We start from the raw sequence: 24,648 nt of genomic DNA, 5'->3' as shown, positions 1-24,648 counted from the left end.
AATAGGATAATCCCAGAAGAACATTCACTGGGCACCCTCGAAGCAAAAGATCCAAACTAAAGTCCAACAACGACTAATTCCATAGCCTTAGTATAGTAGTCATCTACTACTTCTCACCCCAGAGCGTTTCCACCTTAAATCCAAGGGAATATGTCAATACCCTAAATCTGCTACAGGCGAGTTTATGTAACGCCCAGTTCCTTTAGTAGGGCTTCCATGTTGAATTCTTTTGGGGTGGCCTATGAAGGCTACTGTGGGTCTCGAAACGACACAATCTAAAATCTGACTGGTCTTTATTACCTGGCCTGGATTACCAAGGGTTGCATAGACACTAGGTCAAACGTGTCCAATTAGGAACACAGCATGTGACATATTTTCCCCTTGTGTTCTATGTAAGTATTGTTAAGCATTTTTTACCTGATGGGAGGTTGTTCCATGCAGTTCACTCACCAACATAAGTACAATTGCCTTCTCTGAGGCATCATGTTCCCTTACCCTCATCTTGACTTGAATTTCCAAAATATTTATCACTCTGGTAGGAGTGTCTATTGATTTGGGGTAACCTTAGCACAATGCTGTGTGTCAGCAGCTTAACATCTGTTCATGTTCTCTGTCTTATTTCTTTGGGGTACACGCCCAGCAAGGGTATTGTTGTCACATGGCATTTTTAGTGCCAGTTGTTTTAGATATCGCTTTCCACAATAGCTGTACAGATTTACAAGCCCAACAGCAGCGTAGAATTCCAGTCTCTACACAATCTAAGGTGGTATCTCATCAGTTTTGCTTTGCATCTCCCAGATGCCTCATGAGCATATCCTTATATGTTTGTTAGCTAATTGAGTGTGATCCCTTGTGAACTTATTCATGTCCTTTGCCCACATTTTGATTGGTCCACCCCCCCCCAGGTGTTTCAGAAAAGTCCTTCCTATGTCTGTTGTGTCACTGCTAAAGATAATCCATGGGCTCTTGCTTTACTGTTTGGATGTGCACACGTGCGTTACTTTTAATAAGTCCCAGTCATTATTTTGTCTTCCATTGTGTGTGTGCCCTTTATTATATTTGGTAGTCTATGTATGCCCTGTAATATGGCTCTTAGGTTTGTCCTAATTTTCTTATTGATGATCCTTATAGTTCTGGGGTTTACATTTAGGTCTCTAATCTATCTTGAGTTTGTTTTTGTGCATGGGGAGAGGTATGGGTCCTGTTTCATTCTTCTACAGATGGAGATCTAAATTTTTCCAGCATCACTTGTTGAAGAGGGTTGTCCTTTTCTCAATTAATTTATTTTGGTCCTTTGTTAAAAATTGCTTACTCCTCAAAAAGTTAGATATATGAGTAGGTACTCAAAAGAACCTGGAATGGAGTTTTTGTAGGACACATTTTTCCCACTAGGGCTAACATCGAGCAACTTGCTGGTTTCAAGGTTGGGTTGTGCAAGGCCGCCTACCTTGCTCTTCTCTTTGAAGAGTTCTTTGTTTATCCTGAGCCTCTTTCCTCTCTACATAAAGCTGGCAATTTGTTTTCCCATTTCTTTAAGAATGAATTTGGATTGGTATTGTGTTATATTTGTAGATTGCTTTAAGTAGTATTGACATTTTAACAATAGTATGTCTTCCTATCCATGAACACAGGATAATCTTCCACCACTTGTGTCTTTTGGTTTCTTGCAAAAATGTTCTGTACTTTTATTTTTTTTCTTGTTTCTTTGGTTAGTTTTATTTCTAGCTATTTCATTTTTTGTGAGGCTACTGCAAATATGTATTGTATTTTATTCTCCCCTCCCCCAACCTGGAGCTCTCTTTACTGGCATAGAGGAAGCTGAATTATTTCTGTGTCCTGCTACTTTACCAAATCCCTCAATTGCTTTTAATAGTCTTTTTGTGGAATCCTTGGGCTTCTCTAAATATAAAATCATATCACCCGTAAGTAGTAGGAATTTCACTTCTTCTTTGTCCAACTGTATTCCTTTGATTTCTTTCTGTTATTTAATGGTTCTAGCTAAGACTTCCAGCACAATGATTTTGACTAAGCATATAGTAAAGAGACATAGTTTGCTATTTAGATTACGTAAAAAAGGGCTGTTGTACTTTAATTTTTAAGAAAATATATTTTGCAACTAAAATGTTATTTATCATTAAACATTCCAAATTATTTTTCTTATTAAGTTGTTAAAGAAAAATTGTCTGCGAATAGAATTTTAAACACTCACAGACTCCAAACTTCATATAGCAAAATGGGCTGCATGAACCCCTGAAACGAAATATTTCTTGCAGTCTTCTTAAAGCCAAACAGTTGAATTTAAATGGCTCTAAAAAAGGTTTGCCTTGAGGAAGCCAGAATTAGTTGTATGAGGTCAAAGTGACCGGAGCAACTCAGATTTCGTGGAACACCCAAAGGGCACAGTGATGTTCACGGATGAGGACAATGTGAAGAAAAAGATGAGACTGGTGATAGAGCTCAAAGAGATGTAATCAAAGTTAATGAGCTGTACATGTACAAATGGTTCAAGTGCTGTATTTTTTCTAAGTGCTTTCTCATCATTAATGAAATAAAAAAGAAAAGATGTCTTTAAAAAGTGATAAGCAGAAAAATATAAAAGCAAATCCTACCACTCAGAATAACACTTAATATTCGTTGTGACAGTATATTATCTTTCCGTTCAGACAAAATCAGTGCCAAACCCACTGGCATTGAGTTGACTGTAACTCAGATGAATGATTCTTACTTTATAATGATGGTGGTGGTGGTGAAAGAATTAGTCTGATGCTAATCAAAGTGTTGGAAACATAAGATAATTTGGGATTTAGTTAGGAATCTAAAATATCAAAGCGCACCCCTCTTCAGTAAAAAAATTCCTTTTGAACTTAATCAGTAGAGATGTTCCAATTCAGAAACGTCTTAAGTGGTGCATGCCGTAGAGATCATAAACAGGTAAAAATTATACCCTATTTAAACAATGGTGCTTTATGCCTGAGGGGTGGTCTAGTAACCCTTGGAGAAATGCAGGTAATTATTTCCTATAATTACCGCAAAATGTGGTGAAGAAGGCTGATGGTGCCCGGCTATTGAGATATAGCATCTGGGGTCTTAAAGGCTTGAAAGTAAACAAGCGGCCACCTAGCCCAGAAACAACAAAGCCCACATGGAAGCAGCACACCAACATGTGTGACCACGAAGGGCCGAGGGGACCAGGTTTCATGCAACAAAGGTGGGAGAAAAATACAATAACGAAGAGGAATTGCTGAAACCCAGGTGGGGACAGAGCATGATAGTGGGACAGGAGGAAAGTCAAGGGAAATCGAGGAAAGAGCTAGGAGGCAAAGGGCATTTATAGAGGTCTAGACAAAGACAAGTACATATGCAAATATATATGAGGATAGGGAAATAGATCTATGTGCCTATATTTATAGGTTTAGTATTAAGGTGGTGGAAGGACATTGGGCCTCCACTCAAGTACTCCCTCAATGCAAGAATACTTTCTTCTATTAAATTGGCATTCTATGATGCTTACCCTCCCAACACAACTACTGAAGATAAAGCGGGTAACAAGCAAATGTGGTGAAGAAAGCTGATGGTACCTGGCTATCAAAAGATATAGCAGCTGGGGTCTTAAAGGGTTGAAGATAAACAAGCAGCCATCTTGCTCAGAAGCAACAAAGCCCACATGGAAGAACACACCAGCCTGTGTGATCAAGAGGTGCCAAAGGGATCAGTTATCAGGAATCAAAGAACAAAAAACCAAATCATTGGTTGCACACCTCCATGATACGATCGCTGAGGACAAACAGGTGCATAAGCAAATGTGGTGAAGGAAGCTGTTGGTGCCTGGCTATCAAAAGGTATAGCATATGGGGTCTTAAAGGCTTGCAAGTAAACAAGCGGCCATCTAGCTCAGAAGCAACAAAGCCCACATGGAAGAAGCACACCAGCCTGTGCGATCACGAGGTGCCAAAGGGATCAGGTATAAGGCATCATCAGAACAAAAAAAATCTTACCATAGTGAATGAAGGGGGAAGTGCGGAGTGGAGACCCAAAGCCCATTTGATGGCCACTGGAGATCCCCTTGCCGAGGGGTCTAGGGGAGGAGATGAGTCAGTCAGGGTGTGATGCAGCACCGATGAAGAATACAGCTTTCCTCTAGTTCCTAAATGCTTCCTCCCCCACCCTCCCACCACTATCATGATCTGAATTCTACCTTGCAAGTCTGGCTAGACCAGAGGATGTACACTGGTGCAGATAGGAGCTGGAGGCACAGGGAATCCAGGGTGGATGATACCTTCAGGAACAGGGGTGTGAGTGGCAATACTGGGAGGGCAGAGGGAGAGTGGGTTGGAAAGAGGGAACCGATTACAAGGATCTACATGTGACCTCCTCCCTGGGGGACAGACAACAGAAAAGTGGGTGAAGGGATACATCAGACAGGGTAAGATATGACAAAATAATAATTTATAAATTATCAAGGGCTCAGGAGGGAGGGGGTAGCAGGGAGGGAGGGAAAAAAGAGTACCTGATGCAAAGGGCTTAAGTGGAGAGCAAATGCGTTGAAAATGATAAGGGCAAAGAATGTACAGATGTGCTTTGCACAATTGATGTATGTATGGATTGTGATAAGAGTTGTATGAGCCCCTAATAAAATGTTTAAAAAATATATCATCGTGAATGAGGGGAGTGCATGATGGGGACTCAATGCCCATCTGTAGACAACTGGACATCCTTTGCAGAGGGGTAGTTGGGAGGAGATGAGTCACACAGGGTTCAGTGTAGCAATAATGAAATTCACAACCTTCCTCTAGTTCTTAAACGCTTCCTCCCCCCAACTATCATGATCTCAGTTCTATCTTGCAAACCTGGTTAGACCAGAGGATGCACAGCGGTGCAGTAGGGATCTGGAAACACAGGGAATCTAGGACAGATGAACCCCTCGGGACTAATGGTGAGAGTGGCGACACCGGGAGGGAACGGGGTGTAGAAAGGGGGAACCGATCTCGGGGATCTATATATAACCTCCTCTTTGGGGGATGGGCAACAGAAGAGTGGGTGAAGGGAGACGCCAGACAGTGTAAGATAAGATAAAATAATAATTTATAAATTATTAAGGGTTCATGAGGGAGGGGTGAACACGGAGGGAGGTGGAGGGAAAAAAGGAAAATGAGCTGATTCCAGGAACCCAAGCAGAAAGCGAATTTTGAGAATGATGAGAGCAATGAATGTATAAGGGTGCTTTACTCAATTGATGTACGTATGGATTGTGATAAGAGTTGTATGAGGCCCAATAAAATGATTTTTTTAAAATCACCGCAAAATCCTGCTTCATTGTCTGAGGCATCGATTGTTCCTGAAACCGTGTAAAATCAGTTTTTTGTCATATAGTTTGGGGTATATAATTTGCTTGGTTTTCACTGGAGTTTTGAAGACTCTTGGAGATAGCAAACCCCACTATTTCCTTATGTCTCAAGCTTTCAGGATTTCCTTAAAGAGTTTCTCAAATCTCTGTTTTTGGCTAAAACAGTGACAGGTATTCCTAGACCCTTGTTCACAGCAACAGTTGTTGGGTGCCACTGTGTGAGTTCCCACCCACAGCGACCCTATGCACAACAAAATGAAACAGTTGTTTCCATGCTTAAGGTCACTGTTGCAGTCATGGTGCCAATCCAGTTCCTTGAGGGTGTTCCTTTTTTATTGCTCCTCTACTTTACCAAGCATGATGTCCTTCTCGGGGGACAGATCTCTCCTGACATGTCCAAAGTATGAACGACACAACCTCGCCATCCTCGCCTCTAAGGAGCACTGTGGCCACACCTCTTCCAGTGCAGACTGGTTTGTTCTTTCAAGAGTCCATGATACTTTCAATATTCTTCTCCAGCACCGCCGTTCACATGTCTTTCTTCAATGTCCAACGTTCACATGCATGTGTAGCAAATGAAATGCCCTGGCTTCAAATCTAAGAGCAATTTGTTCCTGAGTGTGGCCCTGCTCAACACTAACCCTCTCAAAGAGATCAGTGAAGACGCGCTGCGTAGTAAAGTATGGAGAAGAAAGCAGGCGGTGCCAAGCTATCAGAAAGGATAGTGTATGGGGTCTTTAAAGGGTGGTCTTTAAACAAGCAATGATCTAATCAGCAGTCCCTCTGGGGGTCAAATGACCCTTTCACAGGGGTCGCCTGATTGATAAAAGTAGCAAAATTAGTTATGAAGTAGCAATGAAAATAATTTGATGGTTGGGGGTCACGACAACATGAGGAACTGTATTAAAGGGTCACAGCATTAGGAAGGTTGAGAACAATCGATCTAAGTGATGCGTCAGAGAAGTCACACAGAAGCACATTAGCCTGTGTGTTCAAAGAACGATTAGTAGTAATAATGTATGACCAGAGGTAGATTGTATCAGAGCTTAAATTCTGATCATACTTGTGACAGCCCCAAAGACACCCCACATGTTAGTTCTCCACTGAATGCTTTCTGATCATTAACCAGAATGCCTTGGAAAGTGGATTGCCTCCACCCCTCCTTGGCCATCCCAGAGAGGGGAACATCTCTCAAGCACTTGCCTATGTGTCTCCTTAATGGAAGTTCCCATATTTGGTACAGTATAGGGGGTTGCACAGTCTTGGTCATACCCGATTAGACTCTCGCTGAATGTCTTGGTCAGAAAGCTGAAGACCAATCCTGTAAGCCCTTCTATCTAACAATGTGCTTGACCCAATCATGGTTCCTGCTTCTGTGGTCCCACCTGTAAGTGTGATGCATTGGTCTGCCATGAACCTTTTGTGAGTTTCCTTTGCTCTCCCGTGCCCTTCAAAAGAGCACTATATCTCAGCAAACCTCTGGATGCCAGTTCAACCTCGTACTGGTGGTCCGTCTCAGCCTGATGATATGTCTTGTGTCTTTGTGTTGTCTTTTTCTTTTTTAAGACTTAATAAATGTGACCTTTAAATTTAAAAAAAAGAAAAGAAAATACCATGGCTTGAGTCAGGCACACCGTAGTCCTCAGAGTAACACATCCTTACTTTCCAATACTCTATAAAGAGGTCTTGTGTAGCAGATTTACCTAATACAAGACATCTTTTGCTCTCTTGACTGCTGTTTCCATAAACATCGATCCTGGATCCATGCAAAATGAAATCCTTGACAATTTCAACCTTTTCTCCATTTATCATGACATTACCTACTGGGCTAGTTATAAAAATTTTGTTTTTTACATTGAGTCACAATCCATACTGAAGGCTGAAGTACTTGATGACTATCATCAAGTGATTCAAGGTCGCCTCACTTTCAGCAACCAAGGTTGTGTCATCTGCATATTGCAGGTTGTTCATCAGCCTTCCTCTAATCCTGATGCCACACTCTTCTTCACATAAGGCAGCTTCTCGGATGACTTGCTCAGCGTACAGATGGAATAAATATGGTGAAAGGATACAACCCACGTGTCCGCACCTTTCCTGATTGTAAATCATGCAGCACTCCCTTGTTCTGTTTCCGCAACCGCTTCTTGAGTGTATAGATTCTGCATACGCACAATGAAGTGTTCTGGAATACCAATTTTCTCAAGTTTATCTAGAATTTGTTATGATCCACACGGTCAAATGCCTTTGCTGTGATCCACATAGTTAATACAACACGAATAAACATTTTTTTTCTGGTACTCCCTGTTTGGAGCCAAGATCCATCTCAGCAGTGATCTCCCTTAGTCCACATCCTCTTCTGGACGCAGCCTGTCAGTCCCCTGTCCATGTACTTCTGCAGCCATTGTTGGGTAATGTTCAGCAAACTTTTACTTGTATGTGATTCCAATGACATTATTCTATAATTTGAGCATTCTATTGGGTTACCTTTTGTTGGAATGGGTACAAATAGGGATCTCTTCTAGTCCGTTGGTCAAGTAGCTGTTTTTAAAATTTCCTGCCATTGACAAGTGCTTCCAGTTCTTCATCAGCTTGTTGAAACATTGCAAATGATAGTTCATCAATTCCCAGAGCCTTGTTTTGGGCTTTCAGTGCAGCTTGAACTTCTTCCTTCGGCATCATTGGTTCTCATTCATATGCTATCTCTTGAGATGGTGAATGTTGATCAGTTCTTTTTGGTGCAGTCAATCTGTGTATTCTTTCCATCGCCTTCTTCCTGCATCATTCAATATTTTGCTCATAGAACCTTTCAATATTACAACTTGAATTTTTTCTTGAGTTCTTTCCGTTTCAGATATGCTGGGCATTTTCTTCCCTTTTGGTTTTCTACCTTTAAGTTTTTGTATATTTCATTATTTTTACCTGTCTTGTTAAGCCTCCCTTTGAAATTTTCTATTAAGCTCTGACTTTATCCTTTCTCCCATTAGCTTTAGCTACTCTGACATCCGCTTTGCTCTTCCTTTCCTATCTTCTAATGACCTTTGCTTTCTGAATTACCATTGCAACAGTAAGAGCTCTGAATTTTGCCCTTCCTACATGTCATCTGTACCAGAAATTTAGTTCCCAGGGTTAGGTGTTCCTAAATTATGCCATTATTAATACTTTACATTTACATTTTTTCATAGTATGTTTTCAAAGCTGGCTAGGCAGATTTCTTCCTTTCCACAAGCCCCTGCCATTTTAATGGCTATTCATACATATTTAACTCATCCACATTAATTCTGGGATTGGCTTCTTAGCTCCTTTGGTACAACATCCATTTCCAGCTTTGGAAGACTAGTGGGTATCAAACTGATGCCCCTACAATCATACAAATGGACATAATCGATGAGGAGATTGTTTTAAGCACGAGATGAGAGGTAGCACTTAGTTGTGCATCCTAGGAAATGGGAAAAGTTGTTTGGGCAGCTGAACCCACATCTCTCCCAGATTTCTGTTGAGGGTACCTTTTTAAATTTGTAATCTAAACCATATGTGGTAGTTACATAATCTGGTGTCAAGTTGAGGATTCAGAGTGAAGGGGTGAAGTCTAGCCTGTCCTCAGACCACAGCTTGATGGCCTCATTTAGAGACACTAAGGAGATAAATAGCTCGCTGGAGGTGGGACACATGCTCACTCCCTGAGAGACATCCCTGTGGAGAAGACAAATGAAGAGATGCCGATGGAGCCAGACCTCTGGAGCCGGAGAAGCCAAGTGGAAACCCCTGCCAGTGCTGAGATGTTTATATCGCCACTGGATCCTTAAGACTTCCCAACCCCTGGCCTGTGATCTTCTTGCATTTAGTATCATTGCATGTGTTTCGTGAGACTGAAGAGGCGTTTATAGACTGGTATTGGACATATGGACTAATATCAGACTTATGGACTTGATCTGGACTGGGCTAGGATGTTTTCTCAATATTGAATCGCTTGTGTATAAAAGGCTCTTTCTTATACACATACTAAGTGTCTCTATGAATTTGTTTCTCTAGTCTACCCAGACTAACACACCATACCACAAGGAAGTAATGTTCAAGGAAGGAAGAAACAGAAATCTGAAAATAGAAATGCTAAAGAGACTACAGGGGGAGCTCAGTGGAGTCGGTTTGAGTCTTTGTTCTGATATGACACTATCATCCCAATTTCGCAGGGGAACAGACTAAAGGCCCCGGACGGCGTGTTATTGAGCCTGAGCTCTTAAGCACCACCTTCATCGGCCTCTTTGTAGAGTGTCAACTGAAAGACACTGGGTCAACAGAGAAGAGGCATAGTTTTACGACAAACTGATGAAGAGCAAGCAGTAGTGATTCTTCTCTGCCTGGCCCAGGAGACAGGATACTTGCCTATCAGAAATGATCATTTCATTTCTTTGACATAAAGTGTATATACTCATGTAAGTGTTGAGTTTTTCAGCACATCTTTATGGCAGATTTTGTGGTAAAATTAGGTGGCTCGGCTGATATTTGCATCGACATATACTCGAGTATATACCTTACTACAGGGCTTCAAATAGGTTGTAGAAAAATTCCATTATTTTTAAAACTTTTTAAAGTTCCCTTGTATATGTGGGAGGAGGCCTGGTTATACTGGCTTTGCATTGGGCTGCTAACTGCAAGGTCAACAGTTCAAAACCACGAACTACTCCGCTTGAGAAAGATGGGGCATTCTACTTCCATAGAGTTACAGTGTCAGAAATTCAGAGGGGGGAGTCTTACTATTATCCTATAGAGTCACTGAGAGTCAGAATCGAGGTGATTGCACTTAGTTTGCTTTTAGGTTTTGTTTTGAATCTGTTTTGAATATATGCTAACCAGACAAGGTTCTCAAACAGGAGCCAGACTCTCGCCCCCCCCTTTCTCTCCGCCTCGCCACCCGCCGCAACAAACCCACTTGTTTGCGTTCCAGAGGTCATGGAACAGCCTCTGGTTACCTTCTGACTGTTACACGGGGAGAGGGCTCTGGCTGCACGGGGGAATGTCTGAGCCCCATGCAAGTGTGCACTGGCATTTTAAACAAGTAGACTGGCACCGTCTTTCTTTCGGATTTAGTTCCCTCAGAGTTTTCTCACTTCTAAGCATATAATTAAAACTGGGATTTGCAGTCTGTACACCTTTTGGAGAGAGTCCTGGTCGAGAATGAGCCCACCAGGGTTAAGTTCTTTTTTTGTTGGTTTGTTTTCTTATTTAGCAAGCTTCCCACCCCCACCCCCATTCCTAAGTTCCCCTTCTTAAAGAGAACCAGAGGAGTTTAGGATTGGTTTAGGATGGCATCTTTGACCAGTTATAGCCTGTTGCCCACCCTTTGCCTTTGCACAGATGGAGACGTACAGCTCCATATAGGGCTACGATCTTAAGGAAAATGGCAGGCTTTCTAGGGGCTGAACCTGAGTTGCACTGGTCCTGCTAGTCACTGGCCTTAACTCTCTCTTGTTCTCTAAATGCCTAAGATGAACCAAGCAAAGAGATTATATTATGTCTGTAACAAAGGATCCATAATAATGTTGTGAAACACATATATGGAATACTGTCCAAAAGTGAAATCTGTATTCACTACATTTAATCAAATTATTTATTAAAGACCATTCCTCCAGTGTGGCCTATGCAGAATTACAAATGATTGATCCACTCCTAATAGTAAGGAACCAACTGATTAAAAAAGAAAAATTAGACCAAAAGGACCTCACATCTACAAGATCTTAACATGTCAAATACGATTTATGATAACCAGGAATGCTGAGCATACAAATACCAATCTAAGCAGAGTTCACTAAAACAGAGAGTGAGGCCATGTCTCCGTGCATCACAAGAATGGTCACTATCCCTGGACTTTAATATGCACGTATACAAAATGAGTGTTCTTTGAAGAGTTCATGAACATTCCCAAAGAGCCACTGCCACATAGAAATCAAGCTAAGCCTGCTCATCAACTTTTCGTTATTTCATTCTAATGAATGAGCGTTCCCCACCTCATTCCATCCCCGTACCGAACCCTCAACAGCCAGTTTCCCAGCTGGGAGGTGCGGGAACAATTGTGCTGCAAAAGCGGGTGCCTACACTCTAGCACGGACTATGGGCTACAGCACAAAAGTTTTTAATTGCCCCGGAGGGTCCTGAGTAAATTTTTTTTTTAAAGGGGCAGTAACCCAAATAAATTTGGAAACATGCTCTACAGAATCTGAAAACTCTCCTCTGAGAAGCCCCTTTACTTTAGTCCGATCTCTTCAAGTGTCACCATAGTAGAGATGCCTCCCCTGACATCCGCAAGACAAGAACACCTCTCACCTACAAGCCACGCAGGGTAACAGGACGACAAGACTGAATTCTATGCCCTCGCTCACACTCAATGCCTTCACATGGATTCTAACCGTACAGAACAGAGTAGAACTGTTCCCAGGGCGGAAAACTCTCACCGTAGCAGCGCCTCCTTCTTCTCCTGCTCTTACATACAGCTGGTGGCTGTGGCTACCAGTCTGAGTTTAACCCGCTGTGCCCCAGGCGCTTTCTAATGCACTGCCAACGTCTTCCTTTTTCAATTCAAGGGACTGAAAGCTCTCTCTCCTTGCTACCTGCCATGATTTACAGCTAGACCACTGATCACGGCTGTATTTGTTTACGGTCTGCTTTCCTTCAGCAGAGCAACTTTCCGGATGCTTTCCTTCCTGTGGTGCCCACACGGCTGAAGGAGCAGTGCCTGCCTGGGAGGAGCACATAATGTGAACAGACCACTTGCAATTCAACGTCTCATAGGAAGAGAAACTAAAGCTGACAAGAAGCCTCACAGACGGGGCAATGGATGGACAAAGGAGGAGGGGCCCGGCTCAGCTGAGGAAGAAGGAAATGCAGAGCAGGGCAGTGCCTAGGGCGTTCCAGCCACAGAAAGGAGCATGGGGAGAGGCACCGAACATCAAAGAGCCCTGCACGCTTGGGGAACTCTGTATGGTGGCAGTAAGGTAAGGGGTGAAAGGGACAAAAGCCAAGGATGAATAGGGACAAAAGCCAAGGATGAATAGGTTGACCAGATTTGCATTTCACCAAGGTCATATGAAAGGGAAGATGGGAATGAATGTGACTCTCCCAGGCAGTGGGGACATTCGTGAGATGGCTGCTGGTGACTCATAAAGTAGGGCGGTGGTGGTCAGAACGGAGATAAAGCACGGCTCTGGGATTTATGCCACTGGACCTGACGATCGCCTCCACTCTGCTCCGGTACCACTGACTATGAAAAGCCTAGTTTGATTGCTTTCTTTAAAAAGAAGAGCTATTTCTTGGAGAGACTTATGTCATGCACACACTAATATCGGACCTGGCTAAATGCAAGAGCAAGCAACTCTATTCTCCTCCGAGGCTGCATCGTTCTCAGGTCAGTTCTTGCCAACCACGCCCCGCAGCCCTGACAGGCTTCAAGGAGCCTACAGTCCAATGGAAAGGGTTGTGAGTCCAAGAGGAGTGCTGGAAGGGAAGCTCACTAACTCCATGGAGGCTGACATCCTTTTACCAGGCCAAGCCTGAGCTGAATGTCCACTGGTGAGAGAAGGACCGATTCCTCACCCAAAGTTCAGGTGCTGCTACCAGAAAGAGGAAGTGCGGTTGCTACAAGACACAGTGAAAGCGTTCCCTCACAGCTTGAACTGAGAAAGGGGACCGACATTTCCAACCACGAGACGATCCATCTCTGCCTCCTCTTCTGACTGACACTGTCATTCAGTAAATAAATACAAATGACACAATGAGAATTGGGGAACTGTCATGTATGTCGCCTCTTTAAACTCCTTGTCCGATGCTGAATTCCAAATCAAAACAACCTTATAGGACAAAGTAGATGAGCCCAAGGGTTTTCCAGGCTGTGACTTTTTGGAAACAGGCTTTTAGCAATTTAGGGCAGTGACAGGACACTAACCAACACCCACCCCTCACCCCTGCCCTAGGTAATTGGGCTGAGCCAGAAAGTGGGCCTAACCCACCGGACCGCACTGTGATGTGAAGTGCTGATCGAGGGGCCCAAACTGGGCCTGTCATCCTGGTACTTTTCAAACCAGTTAGAAAAAAACTTTTTAAGTTGGGATTTAAGCCTCAGCGCCAGCGTGTTTTCAAGAAGGACGAGGGTAATGTAGAAAGACTCAGAAAGGACAGAGAGAGTCCTGATGGTATCTGAGTCTCAGGCTCTAGTCTCCCTTCTTTCAAGCACTGACAACCATCTGGAGGAAAGAAAAAGCATGTAATTGAATTTCTATCACTTTCAGCTAAGGAAGTCCTAGGTTTAGCCCTTGAAATGTCATTGTCCTTGAATGCAAAATGAAAACGCCCCCCTTACCTCCCAGCACCCATCTGATGGCGCCATGAGATGGCTCGTTGAGTCCTCTAGGCTCCATCGCGCGCACGGCAGTCTCCAGAGCTGTTACCGGGCAGCTCAGAAAACGCTCTACAAAAGCACAACAGATCGTTGCCAGGATGGAGTCTCTTTCTCTATCAACACCTTTTCGAGAGCAAATACCATCGATTATAACTTCAAATCATATCTAGACTCTAACCGCTTCTCACAGTCTTCACTGACACCACCTGTTCCAAGCCAGGGCCCGAACAACACCAGCCGCCTCCTACCTGGGTCTCCCTGCTTTTGCCCCAACTTCTAGCAGTCTACTCTCCACACGAAGTCAGAGAGTCGTAACACTCCTCTGATGCTCACGTGCCAATGTCACCTCCTCTAACTTAAGGGAACTGGCAAGAACTGGCCCTGACCTGACTTCAGACTCCTGAGCCCTCTCCCTGACACCTGCTCCACACCAGCCTCTTGCTCTTCCTCAAACACACCACACACTCCCCACCTCATGACTTTAGACGTGCTTCTCATCCAAAAGCATTCCTTGCCCCAATTTCTCCAAGCCTCAGCCTCTCCACTCCTGTAGGTGACCCCACGGCCACCATCTGTGAAGCTGTCTCTAACCACCTCTTTAACACCGCAACCCCCCACCCCCACACTCAGCTCTTTTATTCTCCACAACACTCAGCACCACCTGACCCTCTGTAGCCATTTCCTCCTTGTTTACAGGCTGTCTCCTTTCTCCGGAAGCTCCATGAAAGCAAAGGTTCTGGACTTTTGTTTACTAACGTGTTTCTAGCACAGCGTAGTTCACTGTAAACAACTGGTGAATGATTCATGGCTTTCTGCTCTAGTATAGTGCAGTCCCCGTAGAGACCTACAATGCTGTTCTACCCTGTCCTTTAGGTGCTATGTGTCAGCTTGATGGTGGCGAGTGTGGGTTTGGTTCTGGTCTTTTCTGGGAGTTAAAGCCAAGCATAAGCCATAGTGTAAAAAAAAAAAATGAAGAAGAAAGAGGGGAACTGGAAATCTTATAACAGAACTATTGCACTTACTTGGCACAGCGTACCCAGTGCGTATGGCGGTATAAGGAGTATAAGAAGCGCTGACGATACATGTTCCATACTTTGATAGATTTATCTTCAGAAGCAGTTGCTAGAAATTGGCCATCAGCAGAAAAGTCCACACTTCGAACAGGGGCAGTGTGAGCTTTAAATTCAGAAGATTTCCCCTTCCTGGAAAAAAAGGGGGAAACCACAGTTTAGTATTTATGACCTGTTTCATTCCAGTCCTTTTATCACCTATCAACTTTGAAACCCACGAAATGGTTGGACTCCTCTCAACATTAACAAAAGTGTTAAAAGGCTGGGTTTTACTGTATTTTCTGGTTTTAAACCGGCTTTGCTAATTAAAGGGAAACGCCGTATTTTAGAAGAAAGACTCTGGCTAACGCTACCCTTCCAGGCATTTGCTGGTTTAATTTTAATTGAAAGCTGGGAAGATAGTGTTTTGGATGGATTTCTACCAAGAATTTTTAAAATCCCTGTTTTTTCTCTAGAAGTAGGAGGATGCAGTTGGAAGAATTTATAACACAGTAAAGCTAAGATCAATGAAATCCAGCTGTATGGACTGACAGACTGGGTTGGGAAGTAAACATGCCACAGGACACTTGGCTCCACACAAAATAACGCTAGGGGATCTAGCTTCCCAGTCCCATTTCACATTTCTAATCATCACTAATGAGAACTGAGATTTCACCTCGAGGCCCTTTCTTATATTCATAAGCAAAGGATAAATGGCAACAATCCACTTTATTTCTAAACATCTTAACATTTCAGATACAGTTTTTGTTGTGGTTATTGCTGCTGCTGTTTGTTTTTTGTTTCGCCCCTTGAAATCAAGGGAAGGGGAAAGTGGGAAAATAACAGGAGACATTTGAGAAGATGCAGAACGATTGCTAAATGATTTGGGGCAAGCTAGACAGCGGTGTAGTTACAAAGTGTAGTGAAGCTTAAATTCTGAGCAGCAGGTTGCAGGCCAGGAGCCCTAATGGCATAGTGGCTACACAATGGGCTGCTAATCACAAGGTCAACAGTTTGAAACCACCAGCTGCTCCACAGGAGTAAGATGAGGCTTTCTACTCACAAAGATTTAGTCTCAGAAACCTACTAAGTCAGTTCGACTTTGTCCTTTAGTGTCATTATGAATCAGAATTGACTCAATGGCAGTGTGTTTGGTTTGGGTCTTTTGAGATTTGTGGAAAGTTACAGCTGACAGTGAGAACTCTTGATCCAATTTGAGTTCTCTATATAAATGCAGCCTCCCCTGAGTTATTTCTGACCATTGCTCAGCAATGTAAAAAGCTTTGCCCTCAAGCAGAGAGTGTTTCACCATGCATTGCTGGGACTCCCCTGGCCAGCTTTCCAGAACTTGCTTGGCATGTCCCTGATGGAAACTGGGTACTAGGTTGCATGGGTATAAGTCATTCCCCTGATCATGTTGGTTAGATGGCCCTGAACCAATCCTTAAACCAGGAGTGGGGAATCTTTTTTTCTGCCATGGGCCATTTGGAAACTTATAACCTCACTCACAGGCCATGCAAAATTATCAACTTTAAAATGAGCAATATTTGGTCAAATGTGCAAGTAACTCACCCCTAGTGTGATGGCCGGAACGGCTTCTCTTTGGTGAAGGGTATGTGATGTTAGCTGATATTGATGAATTTGCAGGCTTTACATGGCTTGGGCGCCGACGTTCCCCATCTCTGCTCTAAAGCATGGGTTTCCAAATTTATTTGCAGACAAAAACTTCCTCAGTGACCCACTTTTAATTAAAATGTTTGTACTATGGTCCATAATCCAAGATAAAGTATAGGTATCTGCACTTGCAGAATGATCCCTGGATCATTCCAGTGTGCCCCCGCCCCACCACCACCAAGCAGCATCACCCATTTTGGAAAAACTTCTAGGCTTTTCTCATATGCTACAGTGCATGCATCCTCATCGTGGCCCCACGTGCCACTGTGATGAACTGACCAGCCACCAAGCTTAACTTTGTGATGACTCTCTTGTTCTCCATGCTTTATACTTTTAGCCATGCTGTGTCATTTGGACACCATTATGGCCTCAAGATGAGCTGTTTTGGTCTTGGTCTTAAGACTTCATAGGGGTCTCTATAATATATATTGTATATACTAGTGTACCAGCCAAGTTTTCAGCACATTTTTAATACAGTTTTTGTGTTAAGATTAGGTGCCTCAGGCTGATATTCCGGTTGGCTTTTACTCAGTATGCACGGTATTTTAATTTGGGGTAATTTTTGTGACATTTGGGATATGTTACTTTGTGTTGGTTTCATTCTCCAAGTACTTCCACGACACTCAGATTTACATTTTTTTCTTCTCATTTAGAAGCTTGCATTTATGTTAGAGGTACATCCCCCTAGCATTTACTCCAGGGGAAGCTGCCAAAACTGCTGGAAGAACAGATCAGGACACAAAATTCAGTCGGAGTATTAGAGCTTAAATCCTGGCAGCAGTGGTTTACAGTGGGAGCCCTCAAGCCACTTGTCAGTTTTCACACAGCCCGCGGGGGTTCACACTCCTTTCACATCACTGTTGTGATGTGACCATCCCTGACCATCCCTCCCCCAGCCATCCCTCCCCCAGGACCTCACCATCCCTCCCCCAGCCATCCAGAAGGGAAAGCTTTCTGTGAATCTTTGGGTACCACTGGAGCCTCAGGCTGTTGCTCTCCCACATCCAGGCAATTTGTCCTGTTTAAGACTTACTACATGCATCTCGATACGATATACTTGAATTTGAGGTCTCTTAACCTCAGAATACATCTCAGATTTTCAAATGCTCACCCTGACTTCCCACATAGACACACCTCTTCTAGCACTGCTTGGTTTCCCATAGCAACATCTGCCCATTCCAAGACAGAGTATGGAAATCACACAAAACTACTCTCTACTCTCCCATACCAGCTGGTCAGCAAACCATATCCTTTCTACTTCCTAACTATCTCTAGAATCCCGCCTCTTCTTTCTAGCCTCAATCTAGACATGTCCACATCAGCTTTAACTGAGATTATTGCAAAAGCCTCTTATCTGGTCTCTCTGCTACAATTTTTACACACACCCCGCCCCAGGTCACCTACATACTGGGTTTCTGATTTTACTAAAAGCATCACTCCAATCATGTAAATCCAAAGTAAATGGATCACTGCCCACTTCCCCAAAACGCGTGCATGCGCGCGCACACACACACACACACACACGGCTCAAGCTCCTTGGTGAGGTTGTTGCCACTGCTTGAACTTTTGAACTTGGTATTCTAAGAGCAGTCACAGTGCTTCAGACACATCTCTGCCTACGTACATACGACTTCCTGCTTCTCGACCCCAAACCATCCTCAGTGTGACCAAGCTGATGACTACTCAGCCGAGGCAGGCTCGACCGCTTTCAATCTGTGACACCTATTGCAATTACTACATTGTAAAATGGTTTTTGATATATTTATGAGACCTGTTTCTTCCTAGATTTTGAGGACAGGGGTGATGCTTTATTCACCATTGTGCCTCGGCATTCGAGGGCAACACTTAACCTGGCTTCCCCTTCAGGCAAAAGGCAAAGGTGACTTTCTCAGAAAGCTCCATCACCTGCTGTATAATATGATTTACACCGAGACAAAGCTCTTAATATTAATCAGTATTTAAAAAAGGAGAACAACCCAATAACTATAAGGGAGCTTTCTGTGACAAGTTCAATGAGGCTTCAAGGGCAATTTCTATGTGTAGAAGTCAAAAATACTGAGTGGTCCGAAGGAAGCAGGTAGAAAAGACTTAGCATTCTCAATGACCAGGAAACCAAGAGAAGGCAGTATCGTCTGCCTTGATCTTTAGTTCCACACTCCAGCTGGCTACCCTGATTGCTTTGTTCTGAAAAGCTCTCCTTCGTTCGGCTGGAGGCTAGCCTCATCATGAGAGCCGTCACACAAGGAAAGCAAATCAGGAAGGTGATCTATGAGTGCATTGTGCTCGCTGCATGACATGTAATTTCTAGTTTCTCACCTTGTTTTGGTGGAAGCTCTGTGCCTCCAACCTTTTTTTCTTTTACATTTTATTGGGAGCTCTTACAGATATTATAACAATCCATTGTTCAATTTATTGACTGTTTCTCTACCTTCTTAGCCTAAATTCTCTTGATCTCCTGCTGTGAATAGCTCCTAGGCTAGAGCTGCTTGTAAACTTGCTACCACTATTCCGTTCTTAGCCTTCCCCTTCCCAGCTGTGGAGTCTGTCTGTAAAGATGGTGCCAAGAATCCCTCTCATCCCTGTGCACACATGCCACTCTTGCCCTCAAGAGATGGATTCTGTCTATCTCTCGTCCCTGTTAGTCTGAGTTAGCACTGTGACTTATTTTGACCAAAGAGAAGGTAGCAGACATGACACTGTGCCAACATCCAGCCTTTATAAGACCCAGCATTTTCGGTTTTTTATCTTCTAGAACTCAGCTGCCGGGCTGTAAGGAAGTCTACCTTACAGGAAGGTTACCGTACCAGAAAGAGGGCAGGTGGAGAGCCAACAGGTCCAACCAAAGAGCCAGTTACAAGGCCCCAGGCATGTCACTGAGGGCTTGAGTCCATGTAGCTCATCTCCCAATTTAATGGAACTGAGTGGGGAAGCCTAGCCAACACTACATGGGACAGAAGCATCACTCAGACAAACAAAGCAGAAAAGTATAAAAACCAATAGTTACTGCTATAACTTTGTGAATTGTTAGGCAGCAAAGGATAAGGCATTAGTGCCACGATCCATGGATGCCAGGGCCCCACCATGGCATACTGGACACTAGAAACATCTGCAAAAGTCAATTGCTGTACTAGCATTAGCTAATACAAATGAGGAATGTATTTAGCTCACCTCTCCTTCCAGAGTTAGTACACCAAGATTCTCTTGAATTAGTAATGGGGCTGAGACTGCATCGTACTGCAGACAGCAAAAACACCAGCCCTTATTTCCAGAGTTCAGAATTTTAGAAAATGCTTTTTACCTTAGACCCTGATCTCTTCGCCCTACAAGTCCCTCTATACCCGCATCCACACTATTGTTATAACGTGTCCTGTCTCTTCAGCAGTTTTTACATCCATTAGCATGGAGTTATCCCTGAGCAGCCTGAGGGAAAGAAAACAGTGCCCAGCAGTGGGGAATCCCAAATGAGCTTTCTTTCATCTGGCAGTGCCCTGGCCTGTTCAATCACAAATCTCAAAACAGATCCAGACACACAATGCAGTCAGGAGACTGCTCAAAGGCTTATTCTTTAAGTTTTCAGCAGGGGAATGGTATGATGTGTGACATTTGTTCTATAAGTACTCCAGCAAAAAAAAAAAAAAAGAGGAACAAATTAGTGGAAAACTGATAATTGCTTACCCTAGATATTCATTCTATTTTTATGCCTGTTTGAAAATTTACATAAGTTTGTTTTGTTTAATCATGGATCAGCAATACTTAAACTAAATGGGATATTAGTTAGGATTTAAATGGCATCTTAAAAATGAAGCAACTTTGGGGAGCTACTAATGATGAGTACCAAAATAAACAATGGGAAAAAATGAAGCAATTTATGTTTTTGTCTGAGAATTTCCTTACAAAATTGTGGAGCCCAGTAAAAGTGTTACAAATCCAAGACCAATTCTGGCAGGAGGTTTCAATAGGGATAGAAGGGCTCTAAACTACAAGGTCAGTAGTTCAAACCCACCAGCCAGGTGCGCTGCAGGAGAAAAATGGGGTAATCTGATCTCATAAAAATGCAGTCTTGGAACTCCTATGTAGGGTGCTATGAGTTGGAATTGACATGATGGCACTGAATTTAGTTTGGGTTGGTTTTAAGGGCTCTGAAAGGTTCTATGAATGAACTAGGCGGCTAAAAAAACTTAAAACAAAAAAAAACCACACTGATTATATGTGTGTGTGTGTGTGTATTTCTTAGGCAGGGAGAATTACAGGCATATTAAGTACATTTCCATAGGTAGACATCATTTCCAACAGAAGTCATAATTATAAGTTAAAGAAATATTGTGTGTTACAATTAGATGTTATAGTCCTGGCAGTATATGCTTTTTACGTGACTCAGATGACCAGTTTTCTAAATGCGAGACATACAAGGGTTTTTTGGCTTTTCTCTTACTTATCAGGAATCCAGAGTCTAACAGTCCTGTCTCGTGAGGCCGACGCCAACAAGTTTCCGACCGGAGAAAACTGCACGCTGGTTACAACATCCTTGTGACCTACAAATCTGAAAGCTCTCGCATGTGGCTTGAAATTCCATAGCATGAGAAACGTATCCCAAGAAGCAGTAGCTATCAAGAAATAGAAGAACAAAAAAACCGCTGTTTGTTAAAATGCAAATGTATACATGTCTCATTACAATGGACAGCATGTCTAACAACAAATCATCCAGGCAATTGAGGGGCTGAGGGTTGTAAGCCTGACAAGGCAATGAGAAAAATATTAGCTGCATCACTAATAAGCATCCTTGGCCGTGTCATGTGTATCCACATAGGAGGACTACTGATCCAGTATTCAGCCAGAGCGCACTAACTACCCATTTACTAGAAAGAGGCAGCACCGTACAATGGAGCACTAGACTGGGGCTGGTCCTGCATCTGCAAGGACCTGGGTGACTGGGGAAGTTATCTAACCTGCCATGAGGACTGAACGTTTTTCTTGGACTTTTTTAAACTGTTAAACTGTAGAAATAATCTTTTATTTACAGAAGAGTTATAAGGATATTACAAAGAACACTGAGCAGATTTACCCAGATCCATCCGTTGTTATATTTCCCCATCTGCTTTATAATTCCTTTTGTACTTATTTGCATACCTCTCCGTCTCCCAGTATATGCACACACAATTTTTCCTTTAATAATTTGGAAGTAAGTTGTTATATACCATGATATCTTTATTCATAAATATTCCAGTACGTTTTACTAAGAATAAGAACATTCTTTTTTTACCCACAGCACAGCTATCAATTTTGGGAAACTGATTGATATAAGTACCTTAGGAACACAGCGGGTTAGCACCGAACTGCTAGCCAAAGGTGGGCAGTTCAAACCTATCAGCGACTGTACAGAAGATAACGCAGGCTGCTGCTTCGGCAAAGGCTTGACCGCCACAGAAAGCCTACTGTGCAGTTCTACCCTGACCTGCAGGTCGCTGCGGGTCTAAATCGATGGAGGGCAGGGGTATCACAGCATCCTTAGTATCACTGATGTAATACTTTAATCTACCATATATAGTCCAGTTTTACCAACTGACTCAGTAATATCTTAAAACTTATCTATCAGTTTATAGCTTTCTGAGGTTTACAAAAAAGTCATGTGTATTAACATTAGCTTAAAGCTTTAGGATACAATCAGTGGTAGAAATAAATGTTTAGGGCAAAGAATGAATAGGAAACGAAAGACAGGAACCAGGCTAGTGAGACTCACTGTCCAAATTATAAAGTGCTTAAGGACAATGAAACTTTATAAATGTCAAATACAATCAGCACGGCTGTTCTAAACCCCAAACCACACTGGCTGCCCTTGAGTCAATTCCAAGTTCACGGCAACCCAATGGGCATCCCAGTAGAACAGGGCTTGATAAGGTTTGCAATGACTGCTTTGGGGACAGGACTTTCTTCTGAGGTAACTCTAAATCAGGGGTCCTCAAACTACGGCCCGCAGGACACATGCGGCCCACCGAGGACAGTTATCCGGTCCTCCGGGTGTTTTTGCTGCTGCTGCCTGTCCTGCCAGCCGACTCACCCAGTGTGCATAGGAATTTGTTCATAGTTTGTTTTTTTCTTTTTAACTATAGTCCAGTCCCCTATTTAAAAAGTTTGAGGACCACTGCTCTAAATGGATGCAAATCTCCACCATTTCAGTCAGCTTTGGAGAACTTTAACAATTTGCACTTCCCAGTCACTCCAAAGAAGAGATACAGGGCTTAGTTATGGAAAGCCACCGGACGCCTTCTAGCTTCCTAAACAAAGGTCAAATTCATTTGGATTTTGAGTTCAAAAGTTTTAACTTACAATGCTATAAAAACTTTTTTAAATGTTCAGAAAATTGATGAAATCTCACCATAGTCCATCCATAGTAAGTACTTTAGTATCTGAATTACCTATGTCTAATAATTTACACAAAGTAGGGGAAAATGAGGTATTGTTATACAGATTACACTTAGGATCCTATTTGAATATTACAAACAAGACACACATACTTCCCCTCAAAGAATTACACTGAAGGGGTTGAAGAAGGACGAGTGTGATGAGGAGGCTGAAGATGACAGTGAAGAAGATGATGACGAGGATGAAGAGGAGTTTCAGTGGGCTGTATCAAAGGGGGAGGTGGCGGCGGAGGCCTCAGAGGAAGAGGCTATGGAGACGGCACCAGCCACAAGCAAGAAGCCCTGGCCAAGGCGGTCCCTGCAGAAGCCAAGCGTGTGGCTGAGGAGGAGGATGACGACGACCATGAGGATGAGGAGGATGAAGTTACAAGGAGGAGGAAGATGAAGAGGGAGAGGAAGGGGAGAAAGAACCTGTCAAAGAAATATCTGGGAAATGGAAGAAGGAAATGGCCACGCAGAAATCTGCTCCTGAAGCCAAGAAACAAAGTGGAAGCTGTAGAACCCACTACAACTTTCAACTTCTTTATTGGAAATCTGAACTGCAATAAATCTGCTCCTGAATTTAAAACTAGTCTCAGTGACCTGTTTTGCTAAAAACCATCTTCCTGTGATGGTCAGAATTGGAAATTTGGCTATGTGGATTTTGTATATGCTTATGACCCGGGAAATGCCTAGGAACTCACTGGGGCAACGAGAGTACATTAGAGACCAAAGAGAAAGGACCGTAAGAAAGATCAAGACGCTAGGACCCTGTTGGCCAAAAATTTGCCTTAGGGAGTCATTCAGGACGAATTAAAAAGAAGTCTTTGGAGATGCTATGGAGATCAGATTAGTCAGCAAAGATGGAAAGAGTAAAGGGATTGCATATCTTGAGTTTAAGAGAGAAGCTGATGCCGAAAAAACCCTTGAAGAGAAGCAGGGGACAGAGAGTAATGGCCGGTGCATATCTGCACTACACTGGGGAGAAGGACAAAGTCAGGGTCATCAAGGTGGGAAGAGCAGCACTTGGAGCGGTGAATAAAAACTCTCATCTTAAGTAACCTCTCTCTCCTGCAAAAGAGAGGTGTTTGAGAAGGCAACTGTTATGCAGGTGCCCCAGAACAGCACATCTAAAAGGTACGCACTCCCAGAGTCGGCTTCATTTGAAGGTGCTAAGGAAGCTGTAAGTTCTTGTAATAAAAGAGAAGTTGAGGGCAAAGCAATCCAGTTGGAGTTGCAAGGAGCCAAGGGGTCACCTAATACCCAGAGCCAGCTATCCAAAACTGTTTCTCAAACGGCTGTCTGAAGAAACCACTGAGGAGACCTTGCAGGAATCGTTTGATGACTCTCTCTGGGCCAGGATCGTCACTGGCTAGGGAAACCGGCTCTTCCAAAGAGTTTGGCTTTTGGATTTCAACAGTGAGGAGGATGCTAAAGCAGCCAAGAAGGCCATGGCAACAAAATGACCTTAGACTGGGCCATGCCCAAGGATGAAGATGGCTTCAGGGGACAAGGTGGCAGCATAGGAATGTTTGGGAGCTGAGGTGGCCGTGGCAGAGATGGCCATGGTGGATTTGGTGGCAGATGCTGGGGAGGCTTTGGAGGGCAAGGTGGCTTCTGGGGAGACAGAGGAGGAGACCACAAACCACAAGGAAAGAAGATGGAGTTTTAATAACTCTTCTTGCCCTGTCTTTCCCACTGGGTGTTACAGTTACCGATCATGACAGAGCCTGTGGTGGACATTCCGAGTAGAGACCCCTTTGGAGATATTTCATTATCTGTATAAATCCATGGTTT

General features: G+C 43.3%; 1 protein-coding gene and 1 pseudogene across 4 annotated transcripts in view; one reads left to right on the top strand and one right to left on the bottom strand.

Moving 5' to 3' along the window:
* Positions 1–24,648, bottom strand: part of POC1B (POC1 centriolar protein B) — a 120,439-nt gene that overhangs the window by 73,012 nt on the left and 22,779 nt on the right. For all 4 annotated transcript variants that reach the window (XR_012784893.1, XM_075551196.1, XM_075551194.1 and 1 more), the window contains 2 exons: positions 20,886–21,057; positions 14,753–14,932 (listed from right to left, as the gene is read on the bottom strand). Coding sequence is in view for 3 of the 4 variants with exons in the window: in XM_075551196.1 (XP_075407311.1) it covers positions 14,753–14,932; positions 20,886–21,057 (352 nt within the window). In the remaining variant the exon portion in view is untranslated. The remainder of the gene's footprint in view (positions 1–14,752; positions 14,933–20,885; positions 21,058–24,648) is intronic.
* LOC142450542 (nucleolin pseudogene) lies at positions 22,900–24,523 on the top strand (annotated as a pseudogene).

The sequence above is a fragment of the Tenrec ecaudatus genome, chromosome 6 (genome assembly GCF_050624435.1).
Source record: "Tenrec ecaudatus isolate mTenEca1 chromosome 6, mTenEca1.hap1, whole genome shotgun sequence".
In the NCBI taxonomy this organism is placed as follows: Eukaryota; Metazoa; Chordata; class Mammalia; order Afrosoricida; family Tenrecidae; genus Tenrec; species Tenrec ecaudatus.
The sequence above is the reverse complement of the archived record's forward strand: the minus strand, read 5'-3'. Positions and strand labels throughout refer to the sequence as shown.